Here is a 21,663-nt window from a genome sequence, read left to right on the forward strand (position 1 = left end):
ACATGTGTGGTGGAGGAACAGACTGTAGATCCTTCACTGTGCAAATCCACAGATGCAAACCATCTACATAGGGGATGTGTAGGGTCCAAAACTGCTAGTAGATTCATTTTGGCTGTAGAGGGGAAAGTAGTGCAACTGCACAGATGCTTCACATTATATCTCCGGGTTAGGGTATGAGACTTGTCTTCCCTATAGAGGAGTAGGTTTGGGTTGTTGGGTTTCAGTGAATTTCTAGTTCACGTATAATTTTGTTGACAAATTTGGTGGTGCAAAATATGAACCAGAATATCATTTTAAAGTTTCTAGATCCCAAATCAGGAAAGTACTTGACTATATGTCTAAAGTTGAGCACTTGTTTAAGCACTATCTGGACGTAAGCACATGCTTAATGCTTGCCTGAACCAGGGTCCACCGATTAAACTCACAGAAGCCTTCAAAAACCTAAAATCAGCTCAAGATGCAAGAAATTTTGTTTGTTTCAGGCAATGGATGTTGCTTGTTCCTTTTAATTAATAAAATGAGAAACAATTGTATTACACCAATCTAGCTACAGCTAATGAGTCTGTGGCTACATGTAAAAGAAAGTAATAAATATGAAAAAGTTGGGGTTTGTAAGAATGTCTCCATTAGAAGCCAACCTCATTCAGTAGCTGCAATTTTATATCACAAGACACAGGGGAAATTAATTAAATTTAATAGACGCTGCAGCTTCTAGACTAGGATGTGCTGTACTTTAAATCATCACCATTGAAAAGTATAGTAATACAATTCATTCAGAAGTAAATGTTTGACCATAAATGCAATTATTTTAAGATTTTTTTTTCAGGTATAACAGAATTGTCTGCTCTTATAATTCAGGGTCTCAGTCTCATACTACTGCTTACAAAGGTTGCTGGACACAGTACATGCATAAACCTGGACTACTCACGAGTTAACTAATTGCCTGAATGTGTTTCAACAATTGTTCTATAATCTACAATACCAATGATATTTCATTAAAACATTAAAATAAAGACCTTGATTACTGAAAGGAAAGTCAATAATTCTGAAGATAGTTTTATGTAAAATAACAATGTGCTTCAAACATTGTTGTTCTAAATTTAAAAGAATAGGTGAATCCCTGAAAGATTATATTTCTAATATATACATATAAGAATATTAGTATAAAATGCTCACTCATCTTTATTTTTCTTAATTTACTGCTGTGAATTTTAACTATTGAGTTAATCGCATGTATTATCTATTACTTATATAATTAAATATTATCTTGTCTGATGTTGGTGCTAGTAAGAGGAAATTTGGGATAATCTTGGAATAATGTCTACAGCTCCAGCTGTTTGCAGTACTTATATAATACCAGATGTGAAATTGGTGCATCTGTAGTCAGTCCTCTCTTGTGGATTGCAAGTGATCAAACAGGCAAAACCATAATGACAGGATGATTAGACAGGTTTAGCAGAAAGGGAATTGCTCAAGACATTCATGAATTACTGTAAGCCACACACAGTGAAGAAAAATGTATTTATTACAATTTCATCAAATGCAAAACCGTATCTTAAATTTGAGAGTTAATGATGTTAACCTGGAACTCATACAATTATTTTCATGTGTTTTAAGTACTTTTTAGATGATAAAATAACTGAAAAACTTTTTAAAAGCATATGGAATGAATACACTATCAAGTACATTTCCATTTTTAAACACATGTATTTTAATTAGATAGTAGGCTTTAAAAATATCCTCAAATAAATGTTTCTCAAACTTAGGTAGGCCATGTAGTTACATATTCAATTGTCTTGCAGTGTGTAAAACATGGGAGCCAGTAAAAGTTGTTGAGGCATCAACCATATTTTGCCTTCTCTGTAGCTAGAGCCAATCTGCGGATGTTTGCTATGCAACCAGCTGCTGCTTCCTGTAGGGTTTCATCTGTAGAGCCCACCATACCCAGCAGAAGCTAGTAAAATAAAATCAGATGGAAAAAATAAAATGAATACACTGAAATTAAATTATTGAATTTAATTTAAAATCATATATACACACATATATTCATATGTATATACACCCTCATATTAACACATTCATATATGCAAATAAGAAGACTTTTTGAATTTTAAATTAAGAAATAATACAAATCTTGTTAGTTCAATTCATATAAGGAATCCTGACATATTTTCTGTCATATTTGTGACAGTGATACTGCTTTTTCTCATCTTATCTTTGTTCATCTTATACACTTATCCTGTTGGGGGTTCTCTCTTGGATTGTTTTTCTTTTTTGCAGAACAATTTTCATTGAAATGACTAAATTTTCTTTGCTAAATTATGACAACAAATCATATTTGAGATTTTTTATGAAAGTAGCCATGTGTTCTGTTTTAGACCTTCCTCCTGTGATTGGATCCATGTGGATGAACCCTTGTGCCCAAGAAGACAGTCCACGCACATTCATCTAGTTGAGGGATCCAAATCTTAAGATGTAATTCTTTAGACACTTACGTTTCACAAAGAAAACAATTTAGGGGCAGATTCTGTCCTTTGCTCAAGTTGAGTAGAACTTTACTCTGTGTAGTCCAATTGTTTTCAATGGAAATTCTCTTTGAATAAGGCACTACTCAAAATAAGGGTGATAAAATTGGATCTTTACAGATAAACATTGTTAAACATCAGCAAATGACTGATCATAGTTCTATTTCCTTATTTTTAATGTATTGCAAGTCAGTGATGCAACTGAATAACCCATATACACTGGAAAACAGAAGACTCTTGCTTAGCTCAAATTAGCTCCACATAATCTTCAGATTTCTGGAAATCTGCCAATCTTAATGTGAGTTCAGGTATTTTGAAGCACAGACAGCTCTAATTAAAACCCGTACTTTCAGACTGCAATACTTAGGATTCTGTATTCACCCAAACAATGTTGAGTCAAACCACAAAGAAATCTGTTATCACTCAACTCCAGTGCATATTTTTCATACAGCTAAAATATTACATAAAATTATGAACTGCTACATATAAAAGCATAAATTGAATGCAGATATCGAATTCATACGCTACCTTTCTCTAACCTTCCAGCAGTTGTAAGGCATGCGTCACAGCTGCACACATATGGCATTTGCTTATGAAGATCAAAGCATTTTATACTTAAGGAAGTATTTGTGTTAGACTAATGTACAAAATAAGCTTCTTGCCAGTCACTTTTCACCCCTCGACCCCTATAAGTAACTTATGAAAGGCTGCCGTGAATATGCTTGAATTATGTTTAAAAAAAGCTTTATATAAATTAAGTGTCAGTAGGGGTCAATTCTTATGTCAAAGTTTTCACATAAATCCTATCAATTTTAATGGAATTTACATATGTATTAACAGTAGATCAGAATTCTTAAGGTGTGAACACTTCAGAAAGATATATATGTTGTTTATTTGCTCAAAAACAGTTAAAATTGATGGAAAAATTGTAGGAGAAAGCTTTGCATCTATACCATACACTCTTATTTTTACCTATTCCCAAACTATGGGCCTGATCCAGCTGTAGGTAAGGTCAATTGAAGCTTCACCATTTATTTCAATGGGAGCAAGATCAGGCTCTGCGCGTGTGTGTGTGGTGATAAAACTGCATTCTATAGTACAAAAACAGAATGAATTTCTTATAAAACAGCTTAAATGAGGTAGTTTTTTAAAAATGGTGTTGATAAAGAAATGTTTTCCTAACTAATTATGTCATCTATTAATTTTGTTTCTTCAGTAAGTCATAATTCTGATCAACTTTAATTGTCAAAATAAAAAGGGTTCCCTTGGTCATGCCACAACTTTCTTGTGAAACTTATAGAGTAAAGGTATATGTATTTCATGTGTCCGATTCCAAACCAAAAATATGCATGTATGTACCGTACATACGGTGATTTTGGTAAAACCATAATTTTGAAATTTTGGAACAAGGAAACCATATACTTTATGTAATTACAGTCTGTATGTTCACAGACCTAGTGCAAGGCCTTTTTTATTTTAATGAAGGTTGAACCCCAACTTTTCATAATAATTCCATTGTTGGAATTGTGATTAGTTCATGTCACCAGATGTTATGATGGAATTACTGTTATTGGACGTACATTATTTAGTAGCAAATAACAAAAATGTACTTCTCCACTGTCTGCCTGTAGCCCCTGAGCTCCATGCTATTTATTTTTTCCTTCAGCCACTCACTTGTTTCTGAGTACACAAGATTTTTTAAAATGCATGCTATTTTGTTACTTGATTAGAAGATCAGTAATTAATAATATAAACATCAATTTTTATAAACCTATTCAAAGATACTGTCCATCATAAAAACATTTGCCTGGTTCTACTGAAGTCAATGGGAGTTTTTCTTCTGACTTTGGCAGGGCAAGGATCAATCACTTCCCAATTTGCTGTTCTTCCAGATCATCAGCAAATGGTGACATGTGTGCAGAACTGCCACTGTATAGACAAACCCTATATCTCAGGCTGTGCTCTGCATAACTTCATAGTGCGCAGGGAGAAGTAATTCTCCCACCACACGCCACTATGGTAGCCCTCTGTGGGGGTGGAGGACACATAGCAGCAGAACCTCTTGTCCTTTCTCTCCCTCACCTTCCTCTCACAGAGTCACTGCAGAGGTGAGCAGCACACAGCCCAGAATGTTTCAATTTAGGTATCTAATGACATAATTTGGCACTTAAGTTTGAGGATTTTAGCTAAGAGTTGTTGTTATTATCTTTGCCTCGTGAAAAAAAATGTACCCCTTTGTTGCATGGTAGCAAGATCATAAGTCATTGCTGTGCCACCTGCCATTTTTCAGTGGAAGAGTAAATTGTTTCACAGGTTTAATTCAATTCACTTGTGATTTGGGGTGTTCTAGTCACAATATTGCACACATTTTGACAAGTCCAAGAAGACTTTTTGACCTTCCAAGGCACCAATGCAACATAACTTGTCTTTTTTTTTCAGATGCAATGCCCTTGAACTTCATGCATCCTTTCTCTTTACTGTTCAGGTATTGTTTTCTGACACATGTAAATGTTAACAGATGTCAGAGGCTGCAAAGAGGCAGGTGGTATAAATGCGTCTGTCTGGCTTGTAAGAGGCAATTTCCACAAAAAGAGAAGGCAATTTCAATATTATATAGATTCCATTTTTGTTGGCTGGTATTTATATTCTAAGGCAAAGGTCCAAGCAAATTTGGCACAGGTAGCATATCATACCAGCAAATAAGCACAAACATAAGATGTTTGAAGATCATACAAAGTGTGCACATGGGCTCTAAAAGCAAGAATAATTCACAGCCTCAATTATCCAGATGGTCATGGCAAAAGAGAAGATTTTGCTATTGCTAACCCAGCGTTAAAATAATACAAGATTCCAACGCTGCATAACTGGAAATTACTTGCCTTGTAATTCTGCTAATCTGAAGATATTCTTACAGGATTCTGACTGCTGAGTCTTGTGCTCTCTAGCACAAGACGGGTATAAAGCTCTAAGGTATTTGGTCCGTAGTGTGACAGTAATGGGTCAGGGTGTAAGCCACAGCATCTCTGTTGGTAGTTGTGCATCACCAAGGACTCCAATTGCCCTCAAGCGAAAAGAAAAGGCTCCTCAAAGAAAATCTTACCCAATCACAAAACAAACTGATTGAGAAATTATTTCCTCAAATAGAACAATACAAACCTCAAATTGTAAAGATATACACCACCTCTGAAAATTGCCCTCCAAACTCTGAGGAGAGATGTGCTTGTGAATGAGAACTCTGCAGAGGTGATATCTTCAGTGAAGCAGTTACAAAGCTCAAGAAATTCTCCTTTCTCTGAAGATACCATCTTGGCAGGATTCTCATCCCTGGAGACTAAGTAGCTCAGGGGATGTCAAAACAGAAAAATGCAAACATCAGCACTGATACACTAGTAAGCCATTCATCCAAAAATATCCTGGTGCCTAAGATGAAGGTTCTGGAGCACAGTAGTGTATATTCACCTTCTTTGCTCTGGCCATGGCCATCTCAGCTACCATAGTCTTGTGTGGGCAGTGGGAGACACAGGAGGCAACATTTCCAGGGAGAATATACTTTATCTTGGGGTCACCTTTCAGAAAGGGTAGCTGTGAAGTGTTTGCCATACATTCTTCAGCTGATCCAAACAGCATGCAAGGGCACAACAACCGTACTGGACAAGGGTTTCATGGCCGAGGTAAAACAGATACTTTAGAGACCACCAACAGTTCAGCATCCTGAGAACGTGAAAGACAAATAGACCCTCTAACAACAGAATGAAGAAGTCTCTACATACAGAACATTCACCCCATTCCTTTTCTCTTTTTCTCTTCCTTTTTGAACAAATGTATTCAACTTCTTCTAATCAGAAGAAAATATGAGTTACCTCTTTCACTTACATCTATTACTAGACAGAGAAAGACTGGGAAGTCAGGGAGAGATTAGATGGAGCTTCGAGTCCTTGAGACCAAAAATGTTTGTTTTGATAAGATTGCTGCTTCTGTCTATCACTTTAGCGATGACATATTTTAGATTGACAGTGTTCCCAACTGGTGTTGGGACTTGCCATTGTTTTTTTTCAGATTTAGTATTTCAGTTCTTTCATATGCTACAGTTCCTAGAAGATGCTGAGTTCCTTGCACTATGATCTTTTAATTGTAAAACACTCCCATTCCAAAAAAGACATTTTACATGCTTTTTCTAAATCTAACCTAAAAGAAAAAAATACTTTAAATAAAAGCATATGGGAGAAACTTATCCAAAAAAGTATCAATCTGGATCCAGCCAACATTTTGTAACTTTCAACAATATACTGCACACTGGAAAATTTTAAAGCACCTAGCTTTGAGTGTTATGTTACACATATAATTTATCCTTATGAAAATATTTCTCATACAATTAAATTATAAATAATACAACATACTGTACAATCAAAACATGAGGTTAAGCTCAGTCACTGTTTCAGTTTTACTAAAATCCAAGCTGATTTCCATCTCCAACTGAGCAAAAGGATAAGACAATGTTGGCCATACCCATACTGCTGAAAAAGGCATTGGCCCAGATTCTGCAGTACTGTATGCTCATTTTGGTCTGCTCAGGTGGCACAAAGTGGATGGCTTCCAGCTGTAAAAGAATTCCCTTTGTGGAGGCGAACTCCCTGCTGGTGTAAATCTGGCAGCTGGAGAGAAGCCAGTTCTTGTTCCAGCCACCCTCCCATTGCAGCACAGAGGGTGTGACAGGGAAGGCAGGGGGCCTGGCAGGGAATGGGCAGAACGGAGCTCCATTATGATGATTCTCCACTGGCGTAAGGTCCCTTCTCTTAGGGATCTTATCTAGTGGTGTAAATTAGGGAAGCCCCTGCGGCGCTCTAACTAATGCCCTGACCAGACAAGGCCTACGTTGAACTGGGGAGCTATAGTGCTAGGTTCTAAATGGCTAGTCAAAAACAAGAAGGAAAGAAATAAGGAAAGACTAAAACATAAAAGAGAAACCTGGAGACAAAGGAGCCTGCAAATGGGACAGTGGAAGGGAATGTGAGAAAGACTGTGAGATAAAGAGAAATAACTGGACACAAGGGAGGAGAGAAAGAAATGGCATTCCTGAGGGATCCAACATTGGAAGCCAAGTAAACTGTGTCTGATTGTGTCTGGCAATAAGATGTGATCTATTTATTACAATACACATTTTCATGGCTAGAAATTGTGAAATTTCATCACTATCATTTTCCCAATCTCCCCATCCTCATCCCTGTTTATTTCATCCATCTGTCGCATCCTGTCTGATACCTCAGACGTAAGATCTCTGGGACAAGGACTGTCTTTTTTGTTATTTGTCTGTACTGTGCCTAGTACAATGGGACTGGAGTTCTTCTAGGAAATAGCATAAATAAATTCATAATAATAATAATAATGATTAATATTGAAGCAGTATCCAGAATCCCCAATCAGGTTCAAGATTCCATTGTTCTAAGTGCTGCACAAACACGCACATGGTCCCTGACCTGAGGAGCTTACAATCAAAGAAGCGATATACCCAGGGTGTATGGGGGGATACTATCAAATATATAAAGTATTTATAGACATATATATACTTTCATGTTTTTAATGTTGTAAATGGACCAAGTAAGAGTAATCTATCCTCCACTCTCCCTACCCATTATCAATTGGCTAATTTCTTATGGCATTATGGGGCAGATCAGGGATGATGGGCAGGATGAAATGCAGTAGCAAGATGCTTGTTTCAGAATCTGACAAACAGGCAAATGAAGCTGAAGAATCATTGACAGTGCAGAGAGGTGGGGAGCAAATGTAAAACAAAATATAAAATACTAAAAGTTTGTAAACTTCTTGAATACTGTAAACTATAGGAATTTTTAAGATTCTCCCATTTTATGTTGTAATTCGTATGTTTTCAAGGAACATTTTCACAAATGTAAAATGGGGATCCTATTGGATATACTCATACAGCACACAAGTATGAACTGTACCTAAATATAACTAATACTAAAACACATTATTAATCTTTGTTTATCATATATGAATACATATAACAAGTCTAGACTCTTAGATGTCAGATAATTTGGGTCTATATTTGGCTGTAAGAGGTTTGGTGCAATATTTAGAATTCTATCATAAGAACATTCCAATGTACTAAGAGTCTTATGGGATTTGAAATTCATCCCACAAAAAGGAATAGGCAGAGCTGATAACCCAGAAATGATGAAGCCAATGATTTTATAGCATATTTTTGTTTGGACCATTATCTCAATTCTATTTTTATTTCACTGTAGTTTTCAAGAGAAGATTAACATATAAAGAAGGCACATGGAGAAAGAGAGAGAGAATACAGACAAAATCTTTTTACAAATGATTGGAAATTTCTTTTATAAAGATTACAACAGGAGCTGAATTAGTTACTGTAAGTAATAGACATTTAGAACAGACAGCCCTTTTCCAGGGATGTTGCATTATTTATTTATTTATTTATTTATTGTAATTTAGTTTGCTTCTGTGACATCCCGAGGACCCTCTTTTCCGTTTGTTGCAGTTATCCTCACCCATCTTTCTTCTTTCGATTCCTTTTGCTATTTCACATTTTGTTATACTTTTCTTTTTTAAAAAACAATGTCTATTTCTTTCTATTTTTGTGAGCATGAATTTTACCTTGCCCTCCCTCTACATGGACTACTGTGGGAGTAGCATAGGAAATCTGGGGAGAGATTGCCAAGTGGCCTCCAACTTTTCCAAATTTTTGTTAATTTGCTATTAATTTGAAATGTTTTGTCAGTCATTCTATCTATGGTAGTTATCTAAAGATTACAGGAGCACAAAAACAGGACTACTGTAAATAAACAACAACTAGTTGCTGTGGACTCACAAAGTTCCTACTCTTATTGGGGTCACAGAAATAACAGAAGTCCTAAGAGTAATGTAGTGTATACACTGGCCACAAATAACTCATTTACTGTAGAAAACACACTGGTAGTATCTGTTCTCATTACTGAAGAGTTATGCATGACTTGTCAGTAAGATCCTTGGTTGGGTGTGCTTCTGGATTCCCAGTTGTTCCTGGATTCTTGAAATTTACTCTACATAGTGTTGTCCTTGAATACTACTTTGAACTACAGCAAGAAAACATGATACAGCTTCCAGATTAGGGTCAGATTCTGCCATCCTTCCATCAGGGCAGTACCTTACTCTGTGAGGATTCCCATTGTTTCAAGGTGGCAGAATCTGACTGTTACTTAGTAGAGCTAGCTTCAAGGAGTATATTAAATCAATCTTCAAAGTCTGAACTGAATTCACGTTTTCTTTTGAGTTTAATTCAACACGATTTTGATCTCTAAAGCTCTACTAGATTTGGGTCCGGGATATCTAAGGATATGTCCCCTCTCTATGTACTCGATCACGAAAGCTTAAACCAGTAGCATGCTTTTGCTAGTAGTGCTCAGATCTGAATGCCTGGGGATTAGAAGCAGGATGTTCTTATTGGAGAGCCCCATACCCTAGATTTTACTACATTGGTCCAAGAAATCTTAAATCTGTTGGCCTTCAGGGCAGAATAAAAGGCTCATGTATATTCTCAGGCTTTTGTTTTTATGGATGGCAGTGGTGTATACATCTGATTAGTCCTAGACAAGTCTATTTAGGACTGATATTGCTCTGCACATCTTCTGTTTTTCAATTAAGTAGATGTTCTAGGGAATGTTTGGTGCATTGTGTAAAATTAATAATAATTACATTATAAAATCAATATATGAACTCTAGAATCTTTTAATGAAGGAAGACTATTTCAAGACAAGAAGAATATATCGATTAAATAATATCAATCTAGAGATGCCTCACATTTGGCTCTCAATATTTGTATACCCAGTAAGCCAAAGCCAACATTTTAACCAAACAACCATTAAATATAAAATCAGCATCAACCACAGTTTCACCTCTGTGATCACATGTAAGCTCACTATCCCTGTGGATACAATGAACAGCTCCTCCAATCGAGAACACTACTAATTTGCCTAGGGCCCAAACATGAGAGGGTCATTTAAAGTAATTAGTTAGCTGTTCTCTTTCCCGTATTAATATTCTCCTTTGTTTCAGGTACTACCAAAGAGATTTCGCTAACAGCAATTACATCAAACAAGAGAAAAAGAGAAAATATTATCTGGCACAATATCTTCTAGAACTTCACAAAAGCAGTGACAAATAATATAAACAAAAATATTAAATTTATGAAACAACAGGTACACACTCAATTCTGATTCCACAGTATTGAATTTATCATATTAACATTTACACCATTTCAGCTCCACTGACATCAACCAAGTTACTGCTGATTTACACTAGTATAAGTAAGAACAAAATCAGGCCCAAAGTATGAAGGGCCCAGATTCTACAAAGCACTTCATGTACTTCCTTAGCTGTAAGTACATGAGTAATTCGGAAAAGCACTTATGTATGTGCGTAGCTCCAAACACGTGTTTAAGTCCCACTGACCTCAGTGGGACTACTCATGTGCTTAACGTTACAATATGCTTAAGTGCTCTGCTCTGCTGGGGCCCTAGTTCTGATTCTGTCTGCTTTACCGGTCTGATGATTCATTCACTTTTTATTGTCATAGTGTGGTAAAATATGAGTGTTCCCTGCCTAACTAATCCAAAACTTTGATGAATAAAACAAAGCATAATCAGACTTTACACTGCATCTTTATTCCTCAATTGCTTTTTAATAGAGCAAAAATACTTCAATTTTTTTTAATGGAATATAATCAAGCATAAATAAGGATCTCATGCCTTGACTACCTTTTTCTATGAAAGCTGTAAATAAGGCTCTGGATACATTAGGATGAACACAATTATAGCTGACCCTATAGTTTTCTAATTCACCAATTTCTTTTTTAGAGTGAGAAGTCTTATCATTTTTATCTGAATAATTCTGGGTATCACCTGAGATTCAAAAGTCTAAATTAACCATTATTTCAAAATTACTTTCAGTTTGTCAGGGGGCCATGGTGTAAGAAACAGTTCCCATATTCAGAGATTTTTAATTTTCCATTTATATTCTACACAGTATAATTTATTAGACATTATTTGCAGTTTCATTGATATTGACTGCTACTAGCATTTACCTCAGTAAGTAGATTCCCAGGTAAGCATCCTATTAAATAAAACTCAATAAAACTAATGAACAGTACAGCAAATCTTCTCATGCCAAGAAATCACTTCTATAGTATGTCTGCTGCAGCTTTCACCAGACCAGAAAGCAAGACCTCCAAGGTTACTGCAAACTGGTATCTTGTATGACACACCCAGCTACACTGGTTACGTGTGTAACTCCATTAACTTCAACAGAGTTACAACAAGAAATCTGTTTGACCCATATTGCCTATCCATAAAGCTATTGTGGCAAAAACAGAACAGGATTGGCTAAGAAATCTGTAATTCGAGGTCTTTTAAAAAACTGCAGATAATTTATGTAAATCCATTAAGGACATTTCTGGTTATGTATCATCTTTCCCCCTTTTTAATTAATAGGGACATGCACATGAGACAGGATGCTTGATTTTAAGGGTCCATCTGATTTTGTTCTTATTCCTTAATACGTCATAGTCTATTACAACTGGTTGCTGTGGAGGAATAAAGGAGCAAGAGCGAAGAACTCTTAAAACCAAGCATCTTGTTCTCTTCTAAATTTCCCTAGTAATGAAAAAATGGGGGGTAGGCGGGGAGAGAAAATATATTATGCATAACAGGAGTTCCCACATTTTTCATAGCATGGACAACATCTTAATAGAAAAAATCTCTCACTTTCCTGCCTATTTGCAATTGAAGAGACCACCACTCTCACATTAGGGATCAATTAACATCTCCATGGCTTTCCAAAGAAAATCAATTGGGAAAGCACTTAACATATTTTAGGTGTCTTCTAATATGGATTAGCAGGTGGAACCCAGGGCAAGGAGTCACCACCATGCATGTGACTATACAGCTCCCCAAAGACCCCAACTTAATAGCTTTCTTTGACAGGGTAACAAGCCTTGTGGATAGGGGGAAAGTGGTAGGTGTGGTATATCTTGACTTTAGTAAGGCTTTTGATGCTGTCTCACATGACCTTCTCATAAACAAACTAGGGAAATACAACCTAGATGGAGCTACTATAAGGTGGGTGCATAACTGCTGGAAAACCATTCCCAGAGAATAGTTATCAGTGGTTCATAGTCAAACTGGAAAGGCATATTAAGTGGGGTCCAACAGGGATCAGTTCTGGGTCTGGTTCTTTTAAATATCTTCATCAATGATTTAGATAGTGGCATAGAGAGTACATCTATAAAGTTTGCAGATGATACCAAGTTGGGAGGGTTTGCAAGTGCTTTGGAGGATAGGATTAAAATTCAAAATGATCTGGACAAACTGGAGAAATGGTCTGAAGTAAATAAGATGAAATTCAATAAGGACAAATGCAAAGCACTCCACTTAGGAAGGAACAACAAGTTGCACACATACAAAATGGGAAGGAGTACTGCAGAAAGAGATCTTGGAGTTATAGTGGATTGCAAGTTAAATATGAGTCAATAGTGTAATGCTGTTGCAAAAAAAGCAAACATCATTCTGGGATTTATTAGCAGGAGTGTTGTAAGCAAGACACAAGAAGTAATTCTTCCGTTCCACTCCACGCTGATTAGGCCTCAACTAGAGTACTGTGTCCAGTTCTGGGCACCACATTTCAAGAAAGATGTGGACAAACTGGAGAAAGTCCAGAGAAGAGTAACAAAAATGATTAAAGGTCTAGAAAACGTGAACCCATGAGGGAAGATTGAAAAAATTGGGTTTGTTTAGTCTGGAGAAGAGAAGACTGAGGGGGGACATGATAACAGTTGTCAAATACATAAAATATTGTTACAAGGAAGAGGAGAAAAATTGTTCTCTTTAACCTCTGAGGATAGGACAAGAAACAATGGGCTTAAATTGCAGCAAGAGAAGTTTTGGTAAGAAATTAGGAAAAACTTCATAACTGTCAGGGTGGTTAAGCACTGTAATAACTTGCCTAGGGAGGTTGTGGAATTTCGTCATTGGAGACTTCTAATACTTGTCAGAGATGGTCAAGATAGTACTTAGTCCTGCCTTGAGTACAGGGGACTGGACTAGAAGCCCTCTAGAGGACCCTCCCAGTCCTACAATTTTATGATTCAAAGTGATCCAGTGATCGAAGTTAAACTTTTCCATGGGGTACTGAATGGTATGTAATAATGGCCTCCTTTTCACAGATGAATACTAAGGAAAAATGAAGCATTTGTTGAAAATAAATGTAAATGCAAAGTCCATGGAGCCAATTCATTTTTAGTTTAACTCCACCGAGGTCAGCTGAGTTACACCAGAAATAATTCTAGCCCCAGACATTTATTTTTATTCAAGACAACATTCTGTTGCTATCAAATGGCTAAAAAATAAATAGAAATTGAAATTGAAATATTTTGATTTAAGAAACTGACAATTGCTCAGTGAACTTTTATTAAAAATATAGTCAGATTGGAACTTTAGAGAATATATCTTAGTTGCTAAATCAATCAAAAACTGCTCATTCACAGTCTACATTTTGGCTGAAGGATTTTTGTTGGAATTGTTATTTTTGTTTTTTTGTTTTTTAACCTTTATGGATAAATAAAAGTCAGACATCCTGTAATTGGAATTCATTTGGTAAAATACATTGTTTAGAGCACATTACAATCTTATAATACCAAAGAGATCAATGTGCCAAGAAAAAAAGAACAAAAGAAAAATTAAATATACAACTCTTTTGACATTTTTGAAGGTCAGATGGACTGAAAGGGCATACAAAATGTTTTTCTTTCAAAGGTGGCCTCCAAAGGAAAAAAATAGGTTTACAGTCTTTTTGCTTCCTTTTGATCCATAAACTAATACTTTAAAGGTGGGATTTGGTTTTATTTTATTTATTTATTCATTGCTTGTTCTGTACATTAGAAAACTAAGTCTATGACAGTAGACAAACAAACAAACAAGTGAATCAAGAACTGAGAGGGCAAGTGATTTATTTCATACTGTCTGAAACTCTGTTTGTTTTTGTTAGTATCTATTAACTAAAGCAGTAGAAGTACATTTTCTCTTTGTTGGTGATTCGACACTCTCTCCAACTCAATCCAAATGTCAATGTATTGTCATAGTGGCACTGCAGCTGTGCTACTGTAGCACCATAGTGTAGATATTTCTGACATTAATGGAAGGGGGTTTTCCATCACTGTAGTTGATCCACCCATCCAAGAGGTGGTAGCTAGCCCAGTGAAATAATTCCTCCATTGATCTATCTGTATCTACAGTGGGGGTTAGGTTGACCTAACTATGCCACATAGGGCATGAAATTTTTCACAGTCCTTGGAGATGTATCTAGGTGAATCTAATTTTTAGGTGTTGCCCAACTGTTAAATCGAGAAGCATCAGCATTAGTCTAATGTGCTCATTGTAACCTTCAGAATGTTGTGATTTAGTGAACACAAACTGTACGTGAGAGAGTTTAATGTTTTAATGAACATAAACTATACTTGGGAGTGTTAGAAACTTATAAGGTTATGTTATAAAAATAATTACTATACAGACTTATTATGGGCGATAAAACCTTTACTTGTGACTAAAATACAAAGGCTATATTGAATAAAAACACCATCCAGCTCACACAATCTACATCTGTGCAAGGCAAAGTACTTGAGATTTGCATGCACTTCTGTAGAGCGGAGCAGGACAGACATTTTGTTAAATCTAGCCCTAAGGGCCCTATCTAGCCCCAGATTGCTTGAGTGGCTGCTGGACTTTGGAAGTTTTGTGAGACCACAAATTTGTAAGGCACTGCATGGCCTGAAAACAAGCAATATCACCTTCCTGACTGCTTTGTGCTAGCTAACCAGTGAAACGCAAAGGGTCCAACCTGCTTCCTGCCTTACCCCTCAAAAGACTTTTACTGGGGGATGAATTAAGAACTCATTGATAAAAGGGAAGGCCTCCCATTCTCATTTGATTAAAGCAAAGGCCTCTCACATTCAGTGATTCGATTAGAGAGGTGCCCTCTTCATCCCAAAATCAAGGGTTGTTTTTGTTTGTTTGTTTTAAGAAAAGAAAACCATCCATTAGTGGGAAGTATTGAATTGTGAAACAGTAGAACAGGGAGGGAAAGGAAGTATTAGTGTGTGTTTACACACAGTTTTTGTGCTGCTTTCACTATAATAGTTTGGAAACCTATACAGTGAAAGCAGTACAAATGTGGACACTGTATAAAAATGTTTCAATCCATATATGGCTTAGTTTCATAAAGTTATAGAAATAAACAATACCTATATAAGCACCTTTATAATGGTATAACTGCATCCATATCAGGAAGTTGTAATACTTATGGTAAAGGGGTACAAAAACTGTATGCAGATCAGTCCTTAGCAACACAGTGAAAGTATGAAGTCTAACTTCTGAGAAACAAGACATTTAATCATATAATCTTTATATGACACACAGAGGCTACATCTAAACTACACATTACTTTTGGTGGCACGTTGGTATGTGTTACAAGCCACAGTGAAAAGCAAGCTGTGTCCACACTGCAGTGTGTAGCTACATCAATGAAAGGCTCTGGCAGAGGTGAGGCAGCGAGAAAAGGTTTCAGCAGCTTCCTGCTACCGCAGCCTTTCACGGTGGTGAGAAAAGGCTCCAGCAGGGGAGGAGTAGTGAGGAAAGGCTCCCCCATCAGAGCCTTTCCCCAATGCTGGAGTCTTTCCCTGCTGTGGGGAAAGGCTCCAGAAACAGGGAGCTGCTGGAGCCTTTCCCCACTGCCTCCCCGCTGCTGGAACCTTTTCCTGCTGCTGGAGTCATTCCCTGCAGTGGAGAAAGGCTCCAGCAGAGGGACAAAACAGCAGTGTAGAGGGGAAGGCATAGTTTCAGCAAGTAGAGGGCCATGTAGGGTATGCCTTTGAGTACATACCCACACTCTTCAGGTGTGTCTTTACTCACCTAAGCTGTGTCTCACCACCACTATTTACACCCTTTCTAAGCCCTGGTCTACACTAGGAGTTGAGGTCGAATTTAGCAGCATTAAATCGATTTAAGCCTGCACCCATCCACACGACGAAGCCCTTTTTTTTGACTTAAAGGGCTCTTAAAATCGATTTCCTTACTCCACCCCCGACAATGGGATTAGCACTGAAATCGGCCTTGCTGGGTCGAATTTGGGGTACTGTGGACACAATTAGATGGTATTGGCCTCCGTGAGCTATCCCAGAGTGCTCCATTGTGACCGCTCTGGACAGCACTCTCAACTCAGATGCACTGGCCAGGTAGATGAGAAAAGGCCCGCGAACTTTTGAATTTCAATTTCCTGTTTGGCCAGTGTGGCAAGCTGCAGGTGACCATGCAGAGCTCATCAGCAGAGGTGATCATGCAGAGCTCATCAGCAGAGGTGACCATGATGGAGTCCCAGAATTGCAACACAGCTCCAGCATGAACCGAACAGGAGGTACGGGATCTGATCGCTGTATGGGGAGACGGATCCGTGCTATCAGAACTATGTTCCAGTTTTCGAAATGTCAAAACATTTGTCAAAATCTCCCAGGGCATGAAGGACAGAAGCCATAACAGGGACCTGAAGCAGTGCCGTGTGAAACTTAAGGAGCTGAGGCAAGTCTACCAGAAAACCAGAGAGGCGAACAGCCGCTCCGGGTCAGAGCCCAAAACATGCCGCTTCTATGATGAGCTGCATGCCATTTTAGGGGGTTCAGCCACCACTACCCCAGCCGTGTGGTTTGACTCCTTCAATGGAGATGGAGGCAACACGGAAGCAGGTTTTGGGGACGAGGAAGATTATGATGATGAGGTTGTAGATAGCTCACAGCAAGCAAGCGGAGAAACCGGTTTTCCCGACAGCCAGGAACTGTTTCTCACCCTGGACCTGGAGCCCGTACCCCCCGAATCCACCCAAGGCTGCCTCCTGGACCCACCAGGTGGAGAAGGGACCTCTGGTGAGTGTACCTTTTAAAATACTATACATGGTTTAAAAGCAAGCATGTTCAATGATTCATTTGCCCCAGCATTCACGGCTCTCCTGGATGTACTCCCAAAGCCTTTGCAAAAGGTTTATGGGGAGGGCAGCCTTATTCCATCCACCGTGGTAGGACACTTTACCACTTCAGGCCAGTAGCACGTACTCGGGAATCACTGTAGAACAAAGCATTGCAGTGTATGTTTGCTGGCGTTCAAACAACATCCGTTCTTTATCTCTCTGTGTTATCCTCAGGAGAGTGATATCATTCATGGTCACCTGGTTGAAATAGGGTGCTTTTCTTAAGGGGACATTCAGAGGTGCCCATTCCCGCTGGGCTGTTTGCCTGTGGCTGAACAGAAATGTTCCCTGCTGTTAGCAACGGGGAGAGGGGAGGGTAGAGGGGCTAGCCATGCGCTGGGGGGAGGCAAAATGCAACCTTGGAACAAAAGCACATGTGCTATGTATGTAATGTTAACAGCAAGGTTTACCCTGAAAGAGTGTACCCACTGTTCTATAAAATGTGTCTTTTTAAATACCACTGTCCCTTTTTTTTTTCTCCACCAGCTGCATGTGTTTCAAGGATCACAGAATCTTCTCCTTCCCAGAGGCTAGTGAAGATTAAAAGGCGAAAAAAACGCACTTGCGATGAAATGTTCTCTGAGCTCATGCTGTTCTCCCACACTGACAGAGCACAGACGAATGCGTGGAGGCAGACAATGTCAGAGTGCAGGAAAGCACAAAATGACTGGGAGGAGAGGTGGCGGGCTGAAGAGAGTAAGTGGCGGGCTGAAGATAGGGCTGAAGCTGAAAGATGGCGGCAGCGTGATGAGAGGATGCAGGATTCAATGCTGAGGCTGCTGGAGGATCAAACTAATATGCTCCAGCGTATGGTTGAGCTGCAGGAAAGGCAGCAGGAGCACAGACCGCTGCTACAGCCCCTGTGTAACCAACCGCCCTCCTCCCCAAGTTCCATAGCCTCCTCACCCAGATGCCCAAGAATGTGGAGGGGGGGCCTCCAGCCACTCCATCCCAGAGGATTGTCCAAGCAACAGAAGGCTGGCATTCAATAAGTTTTAAAGTTTTAAACTTTTAAAGTGCTGTGTGGCCTTGTCCTTCCCTCCTCCACCACCCCTCCTGGTGCTTCTCTCCTCCACCACTCCTCTTGGGCTACCTTGATAGTTATCCCCCTGTTTGTGTGATGAATGAATAAAGAGTGCATGAATGTGAAGCAACAATGGCTTTATTGCCTCTGCAAGCGGCGATCGAAGGGAGGAGGTGAGGGTGGTTAGCTTACAGGGAAGTAGAGTGAACCAAGGGGCGGGGGGTTTCATCAAGGAGAAACAAACAGAACTTTCACACCGTAGCCTGGCCAGTCATGAAACTGGTTTTCAAAGCTTCTCTGATGCGCACCACACCCTCCTGTGCTCTTCTAACCACCCTGGTGTCTGGCTGTGCATAACCAGCAGCCAGGCGATTTGCCTCAACCTCCCACCCCACTATAAACGTCTCCCCCTTACTCTCACAGATATTATGGAGCGCACAGCAAGCAGTAATAACAGTGGGAATATTGGTTTCACTGAGGTCTAACCGAGTCAGTAAACTGCGCCAGCATGCTTTTAAAAGTCCAAATGCACATTCTACCACCATTCTGCACTTGCTCAGCATGTAGTTGAACAGCTCCTGACTACTGTCCAGGCTGCCTGTGTACGGCTTCATGAGCCATGGCATTAAGGGGTAGGCTGGGTCCCCAAGGATAACTATAGGCATTTCAACATCCCCAACAGTTATTTTCTGGTCTGGGAACAAAGTCCCTTCCTGCAGCTTTTGAAACAGACCAGAGTTCCTGAAGATGTGAGCGTCGTTTACCTTTCCCAACCATCCCACGCTGATGTTGGTGAAACGTCCCTTGTGATCCACCAGTGCTTGCAGCGCTATTGAAAAGTACCTCTTGCGGTTTATGTACTCGCCGGCTTGGTGCTCCGGTGGCAAGATAGGGATATGGGTTCCGTCTGTGGCCCCACCACAGTTAGGGAATCCCATTGCAGCAAAGCCATCCACTATAACCTGCACATTTCCCAGGGTCACTACCCTTGATATCAGTAGATCTTTGATTGCGTTGGCTACTTGCATCACAGCAGCCCCCCACAGTAGATTTGCCCACTCCAAATTGATTCCCAACTGATCGGTAGCTGTCTGGCGTTGCAAGCTTCCACAGGGCTATTGCCACTCGCTTCTCAACTGTGAGGGCTGCTCTCATCTTGGTATTCTTGCGCCTCAGGGCAGGGGAAAGCAAGTCACAAAGTTCCATGAAAGTGCCCTTATGCATGCGAAATTTTCTCAGCCACTGGGAATCGTCCCAGACCTGCAACACTCTGCGGTCCCACCAGTCTGTGCTTGTTTCCCGAGCCCAGAATCGGCGTTCCACCGCATGAACCTGCCCCATTAGCACCATGATGCCCACATTGCCAGGGCCCGTGCTTTGAGAGAAGTCTGTGTTCATGTCCTCATCACTCTCGTCACCACGCTGACATCACCTACTCTCCCAGTTTCGCTTTGCCAGGTTCTGGTGCTGCATATACTGCTGGATAATGCGCGTGGTGTTTAATGTGCTCCTAATTGCCAAAGTGATCTAAGCGGGCTCCATGCTTGCCGTGCTATGGCGTCTGCACAGAAAAAAGGCGCAGAATGATTGTCTGCCATTGCTCTGACGGAGGGAGGGGCGACTGACAACATGGCTTACAGGGTTGGCTTACAGGGAATTAAAATCAACAAAGGGGGTGGCTTTGCGAGAAACTGAATGGCCCCCTCAAGGATAGAACTCAAAACCTCAAGGATAGAACTCAAAACTGGGTTTAGCAGGCCGTTGATTTCACGGAGGGAGGGAGGAGAAAATGAATACAAAACAAATCTGGTCTATTTCTTGTTTTGAGCCACTTCATCTATCTTTATACATCTTGCTGGCAGCAGACTGTGCAGTACGACCGCTAGCCATCGTCATCTCCTGGGTGCTCGGCAGAAGACGGAGCAGTATGACTGCTGGCCATCATTTTCTCCTGGCTGCTGATTAAAAGACGACATTGCACCGTCGGTAGGACTCAATGGCCATGAGACGAAACTTAAAAGGGAAATGACCTGGCTGAGTCACTCCCGTGTTTGCCCAGGCGCCCCTGACCTCATTGAGGTCGGTTAAAAGAGCACCCAGGACTACGTCGACGACGGCTACCAGTCATACTGCACTGTCTGCTGCCAAAAGGCAATAAACTGCTGCTGTGTAGCAATGCAGTACCGCGTCTGCCAGCACCCAGGAGACATATGGTGATGGTTAGCTGAGCGGGCTCCATGCTTGCCATGGTATGGCGTCTGCACAGGTAACTCAAGAAAAAAGGCGCAAAACGATTGTCTGCCCTTGCTTTCACGGAAGGAGGGAGGGAAGGGGGGCCTGACGATATGTACCCAGAACCATCCGTGACAATGTTTTAGCTCCATCAGGCACTGGGATTTCTACCCAGAAATCAAATGGGTGGCAGAGACTGTGGGAACTATGGGATAGCTACCCACAGTGCAACGCTCCGGAAGTCGACTGTGGGTACCGTGGACACACTCCGCCGACTACATGCACTTAGACCATTTGTGTGGGGACACACACAGTCGACTGTATAAAAACGCTTACTACAAAACTGACCTCTATAAATTCGACCTAATTTCGTAGTGTAGACATAGGGCTACATAGATATGTACACTAAACAGGCTAACAAAAGATGTGTAAGCAGGGTCTGAATGAGCTCTCCCCTGACATCTAGTGATGAACAGGGGGGAAAGACTTCAGGAGTCATGTGGCTATTTGCATCATCACACCTACTATGTGTAGATGTTCAGCAGACAGAGCTGCTATGCAAAGTGATCAATTTTGGCTGGTTTGGGTTAAGTATTGAGTGCAGAGGTAATGAAACATTATCCTTATTGTATGAGTAAAGGACTGCAGGACTTTGCTTAGCATGCCTTGATTGAGGGGTTCACCCCAATTTAACCTCATTAAAGGGTCTAGGAAGCCAGATGACCATCCCCCTTCTCCAGTGTTTGAAGAGAGAACTGACTAGACTTATTTGAGAGTCCTGGTTCTTTCTCAGTGATCAGT

The 21,663-nt window shown here is 39.8% G+C and overlaps 1 protein-coding gene across 1 annotated transcript in view; it reads right to left on the reverse strand.

The window, feature by feature from the left end:
• Positions 1-1,285: 1,285 nt before the first annotated feature.
• The window catches only part of ODAD2 (outer dynein arm docking complex subunit 2), a 191,105-nt gene continuing 170,727 nt past the window's right edge, over positions 1,286-21,663 (reverse strand). The window contains exon 20 of the mRNA XM_037890904.2: positions 1,286-1,954. Coding sequence (XP_037746832.1) covers positions 1,841-1,954 — 114 coding nt within the window. The 3' untranslated portion in view covers positions 1,286-1,840. The remainder of the gene's footprint in view (positions 1,955-21,663) is intronic.

The sequence above is a fragment of the Chelonia mydas genome, chromosome 2, assembly GCF_015237465.2.
Source record: "Chelonia mydas isolate rCheMyd1 chromosome 2, rCheMyd1.pri.v2, whole genome shotgun sequence".
NCBI classification, from domain to species: domain Eukaryota; kingdom Metazoa; phylum Chordata; order Testudines; family Cheloniidae; genus Chelonia; species Chelonia mydas.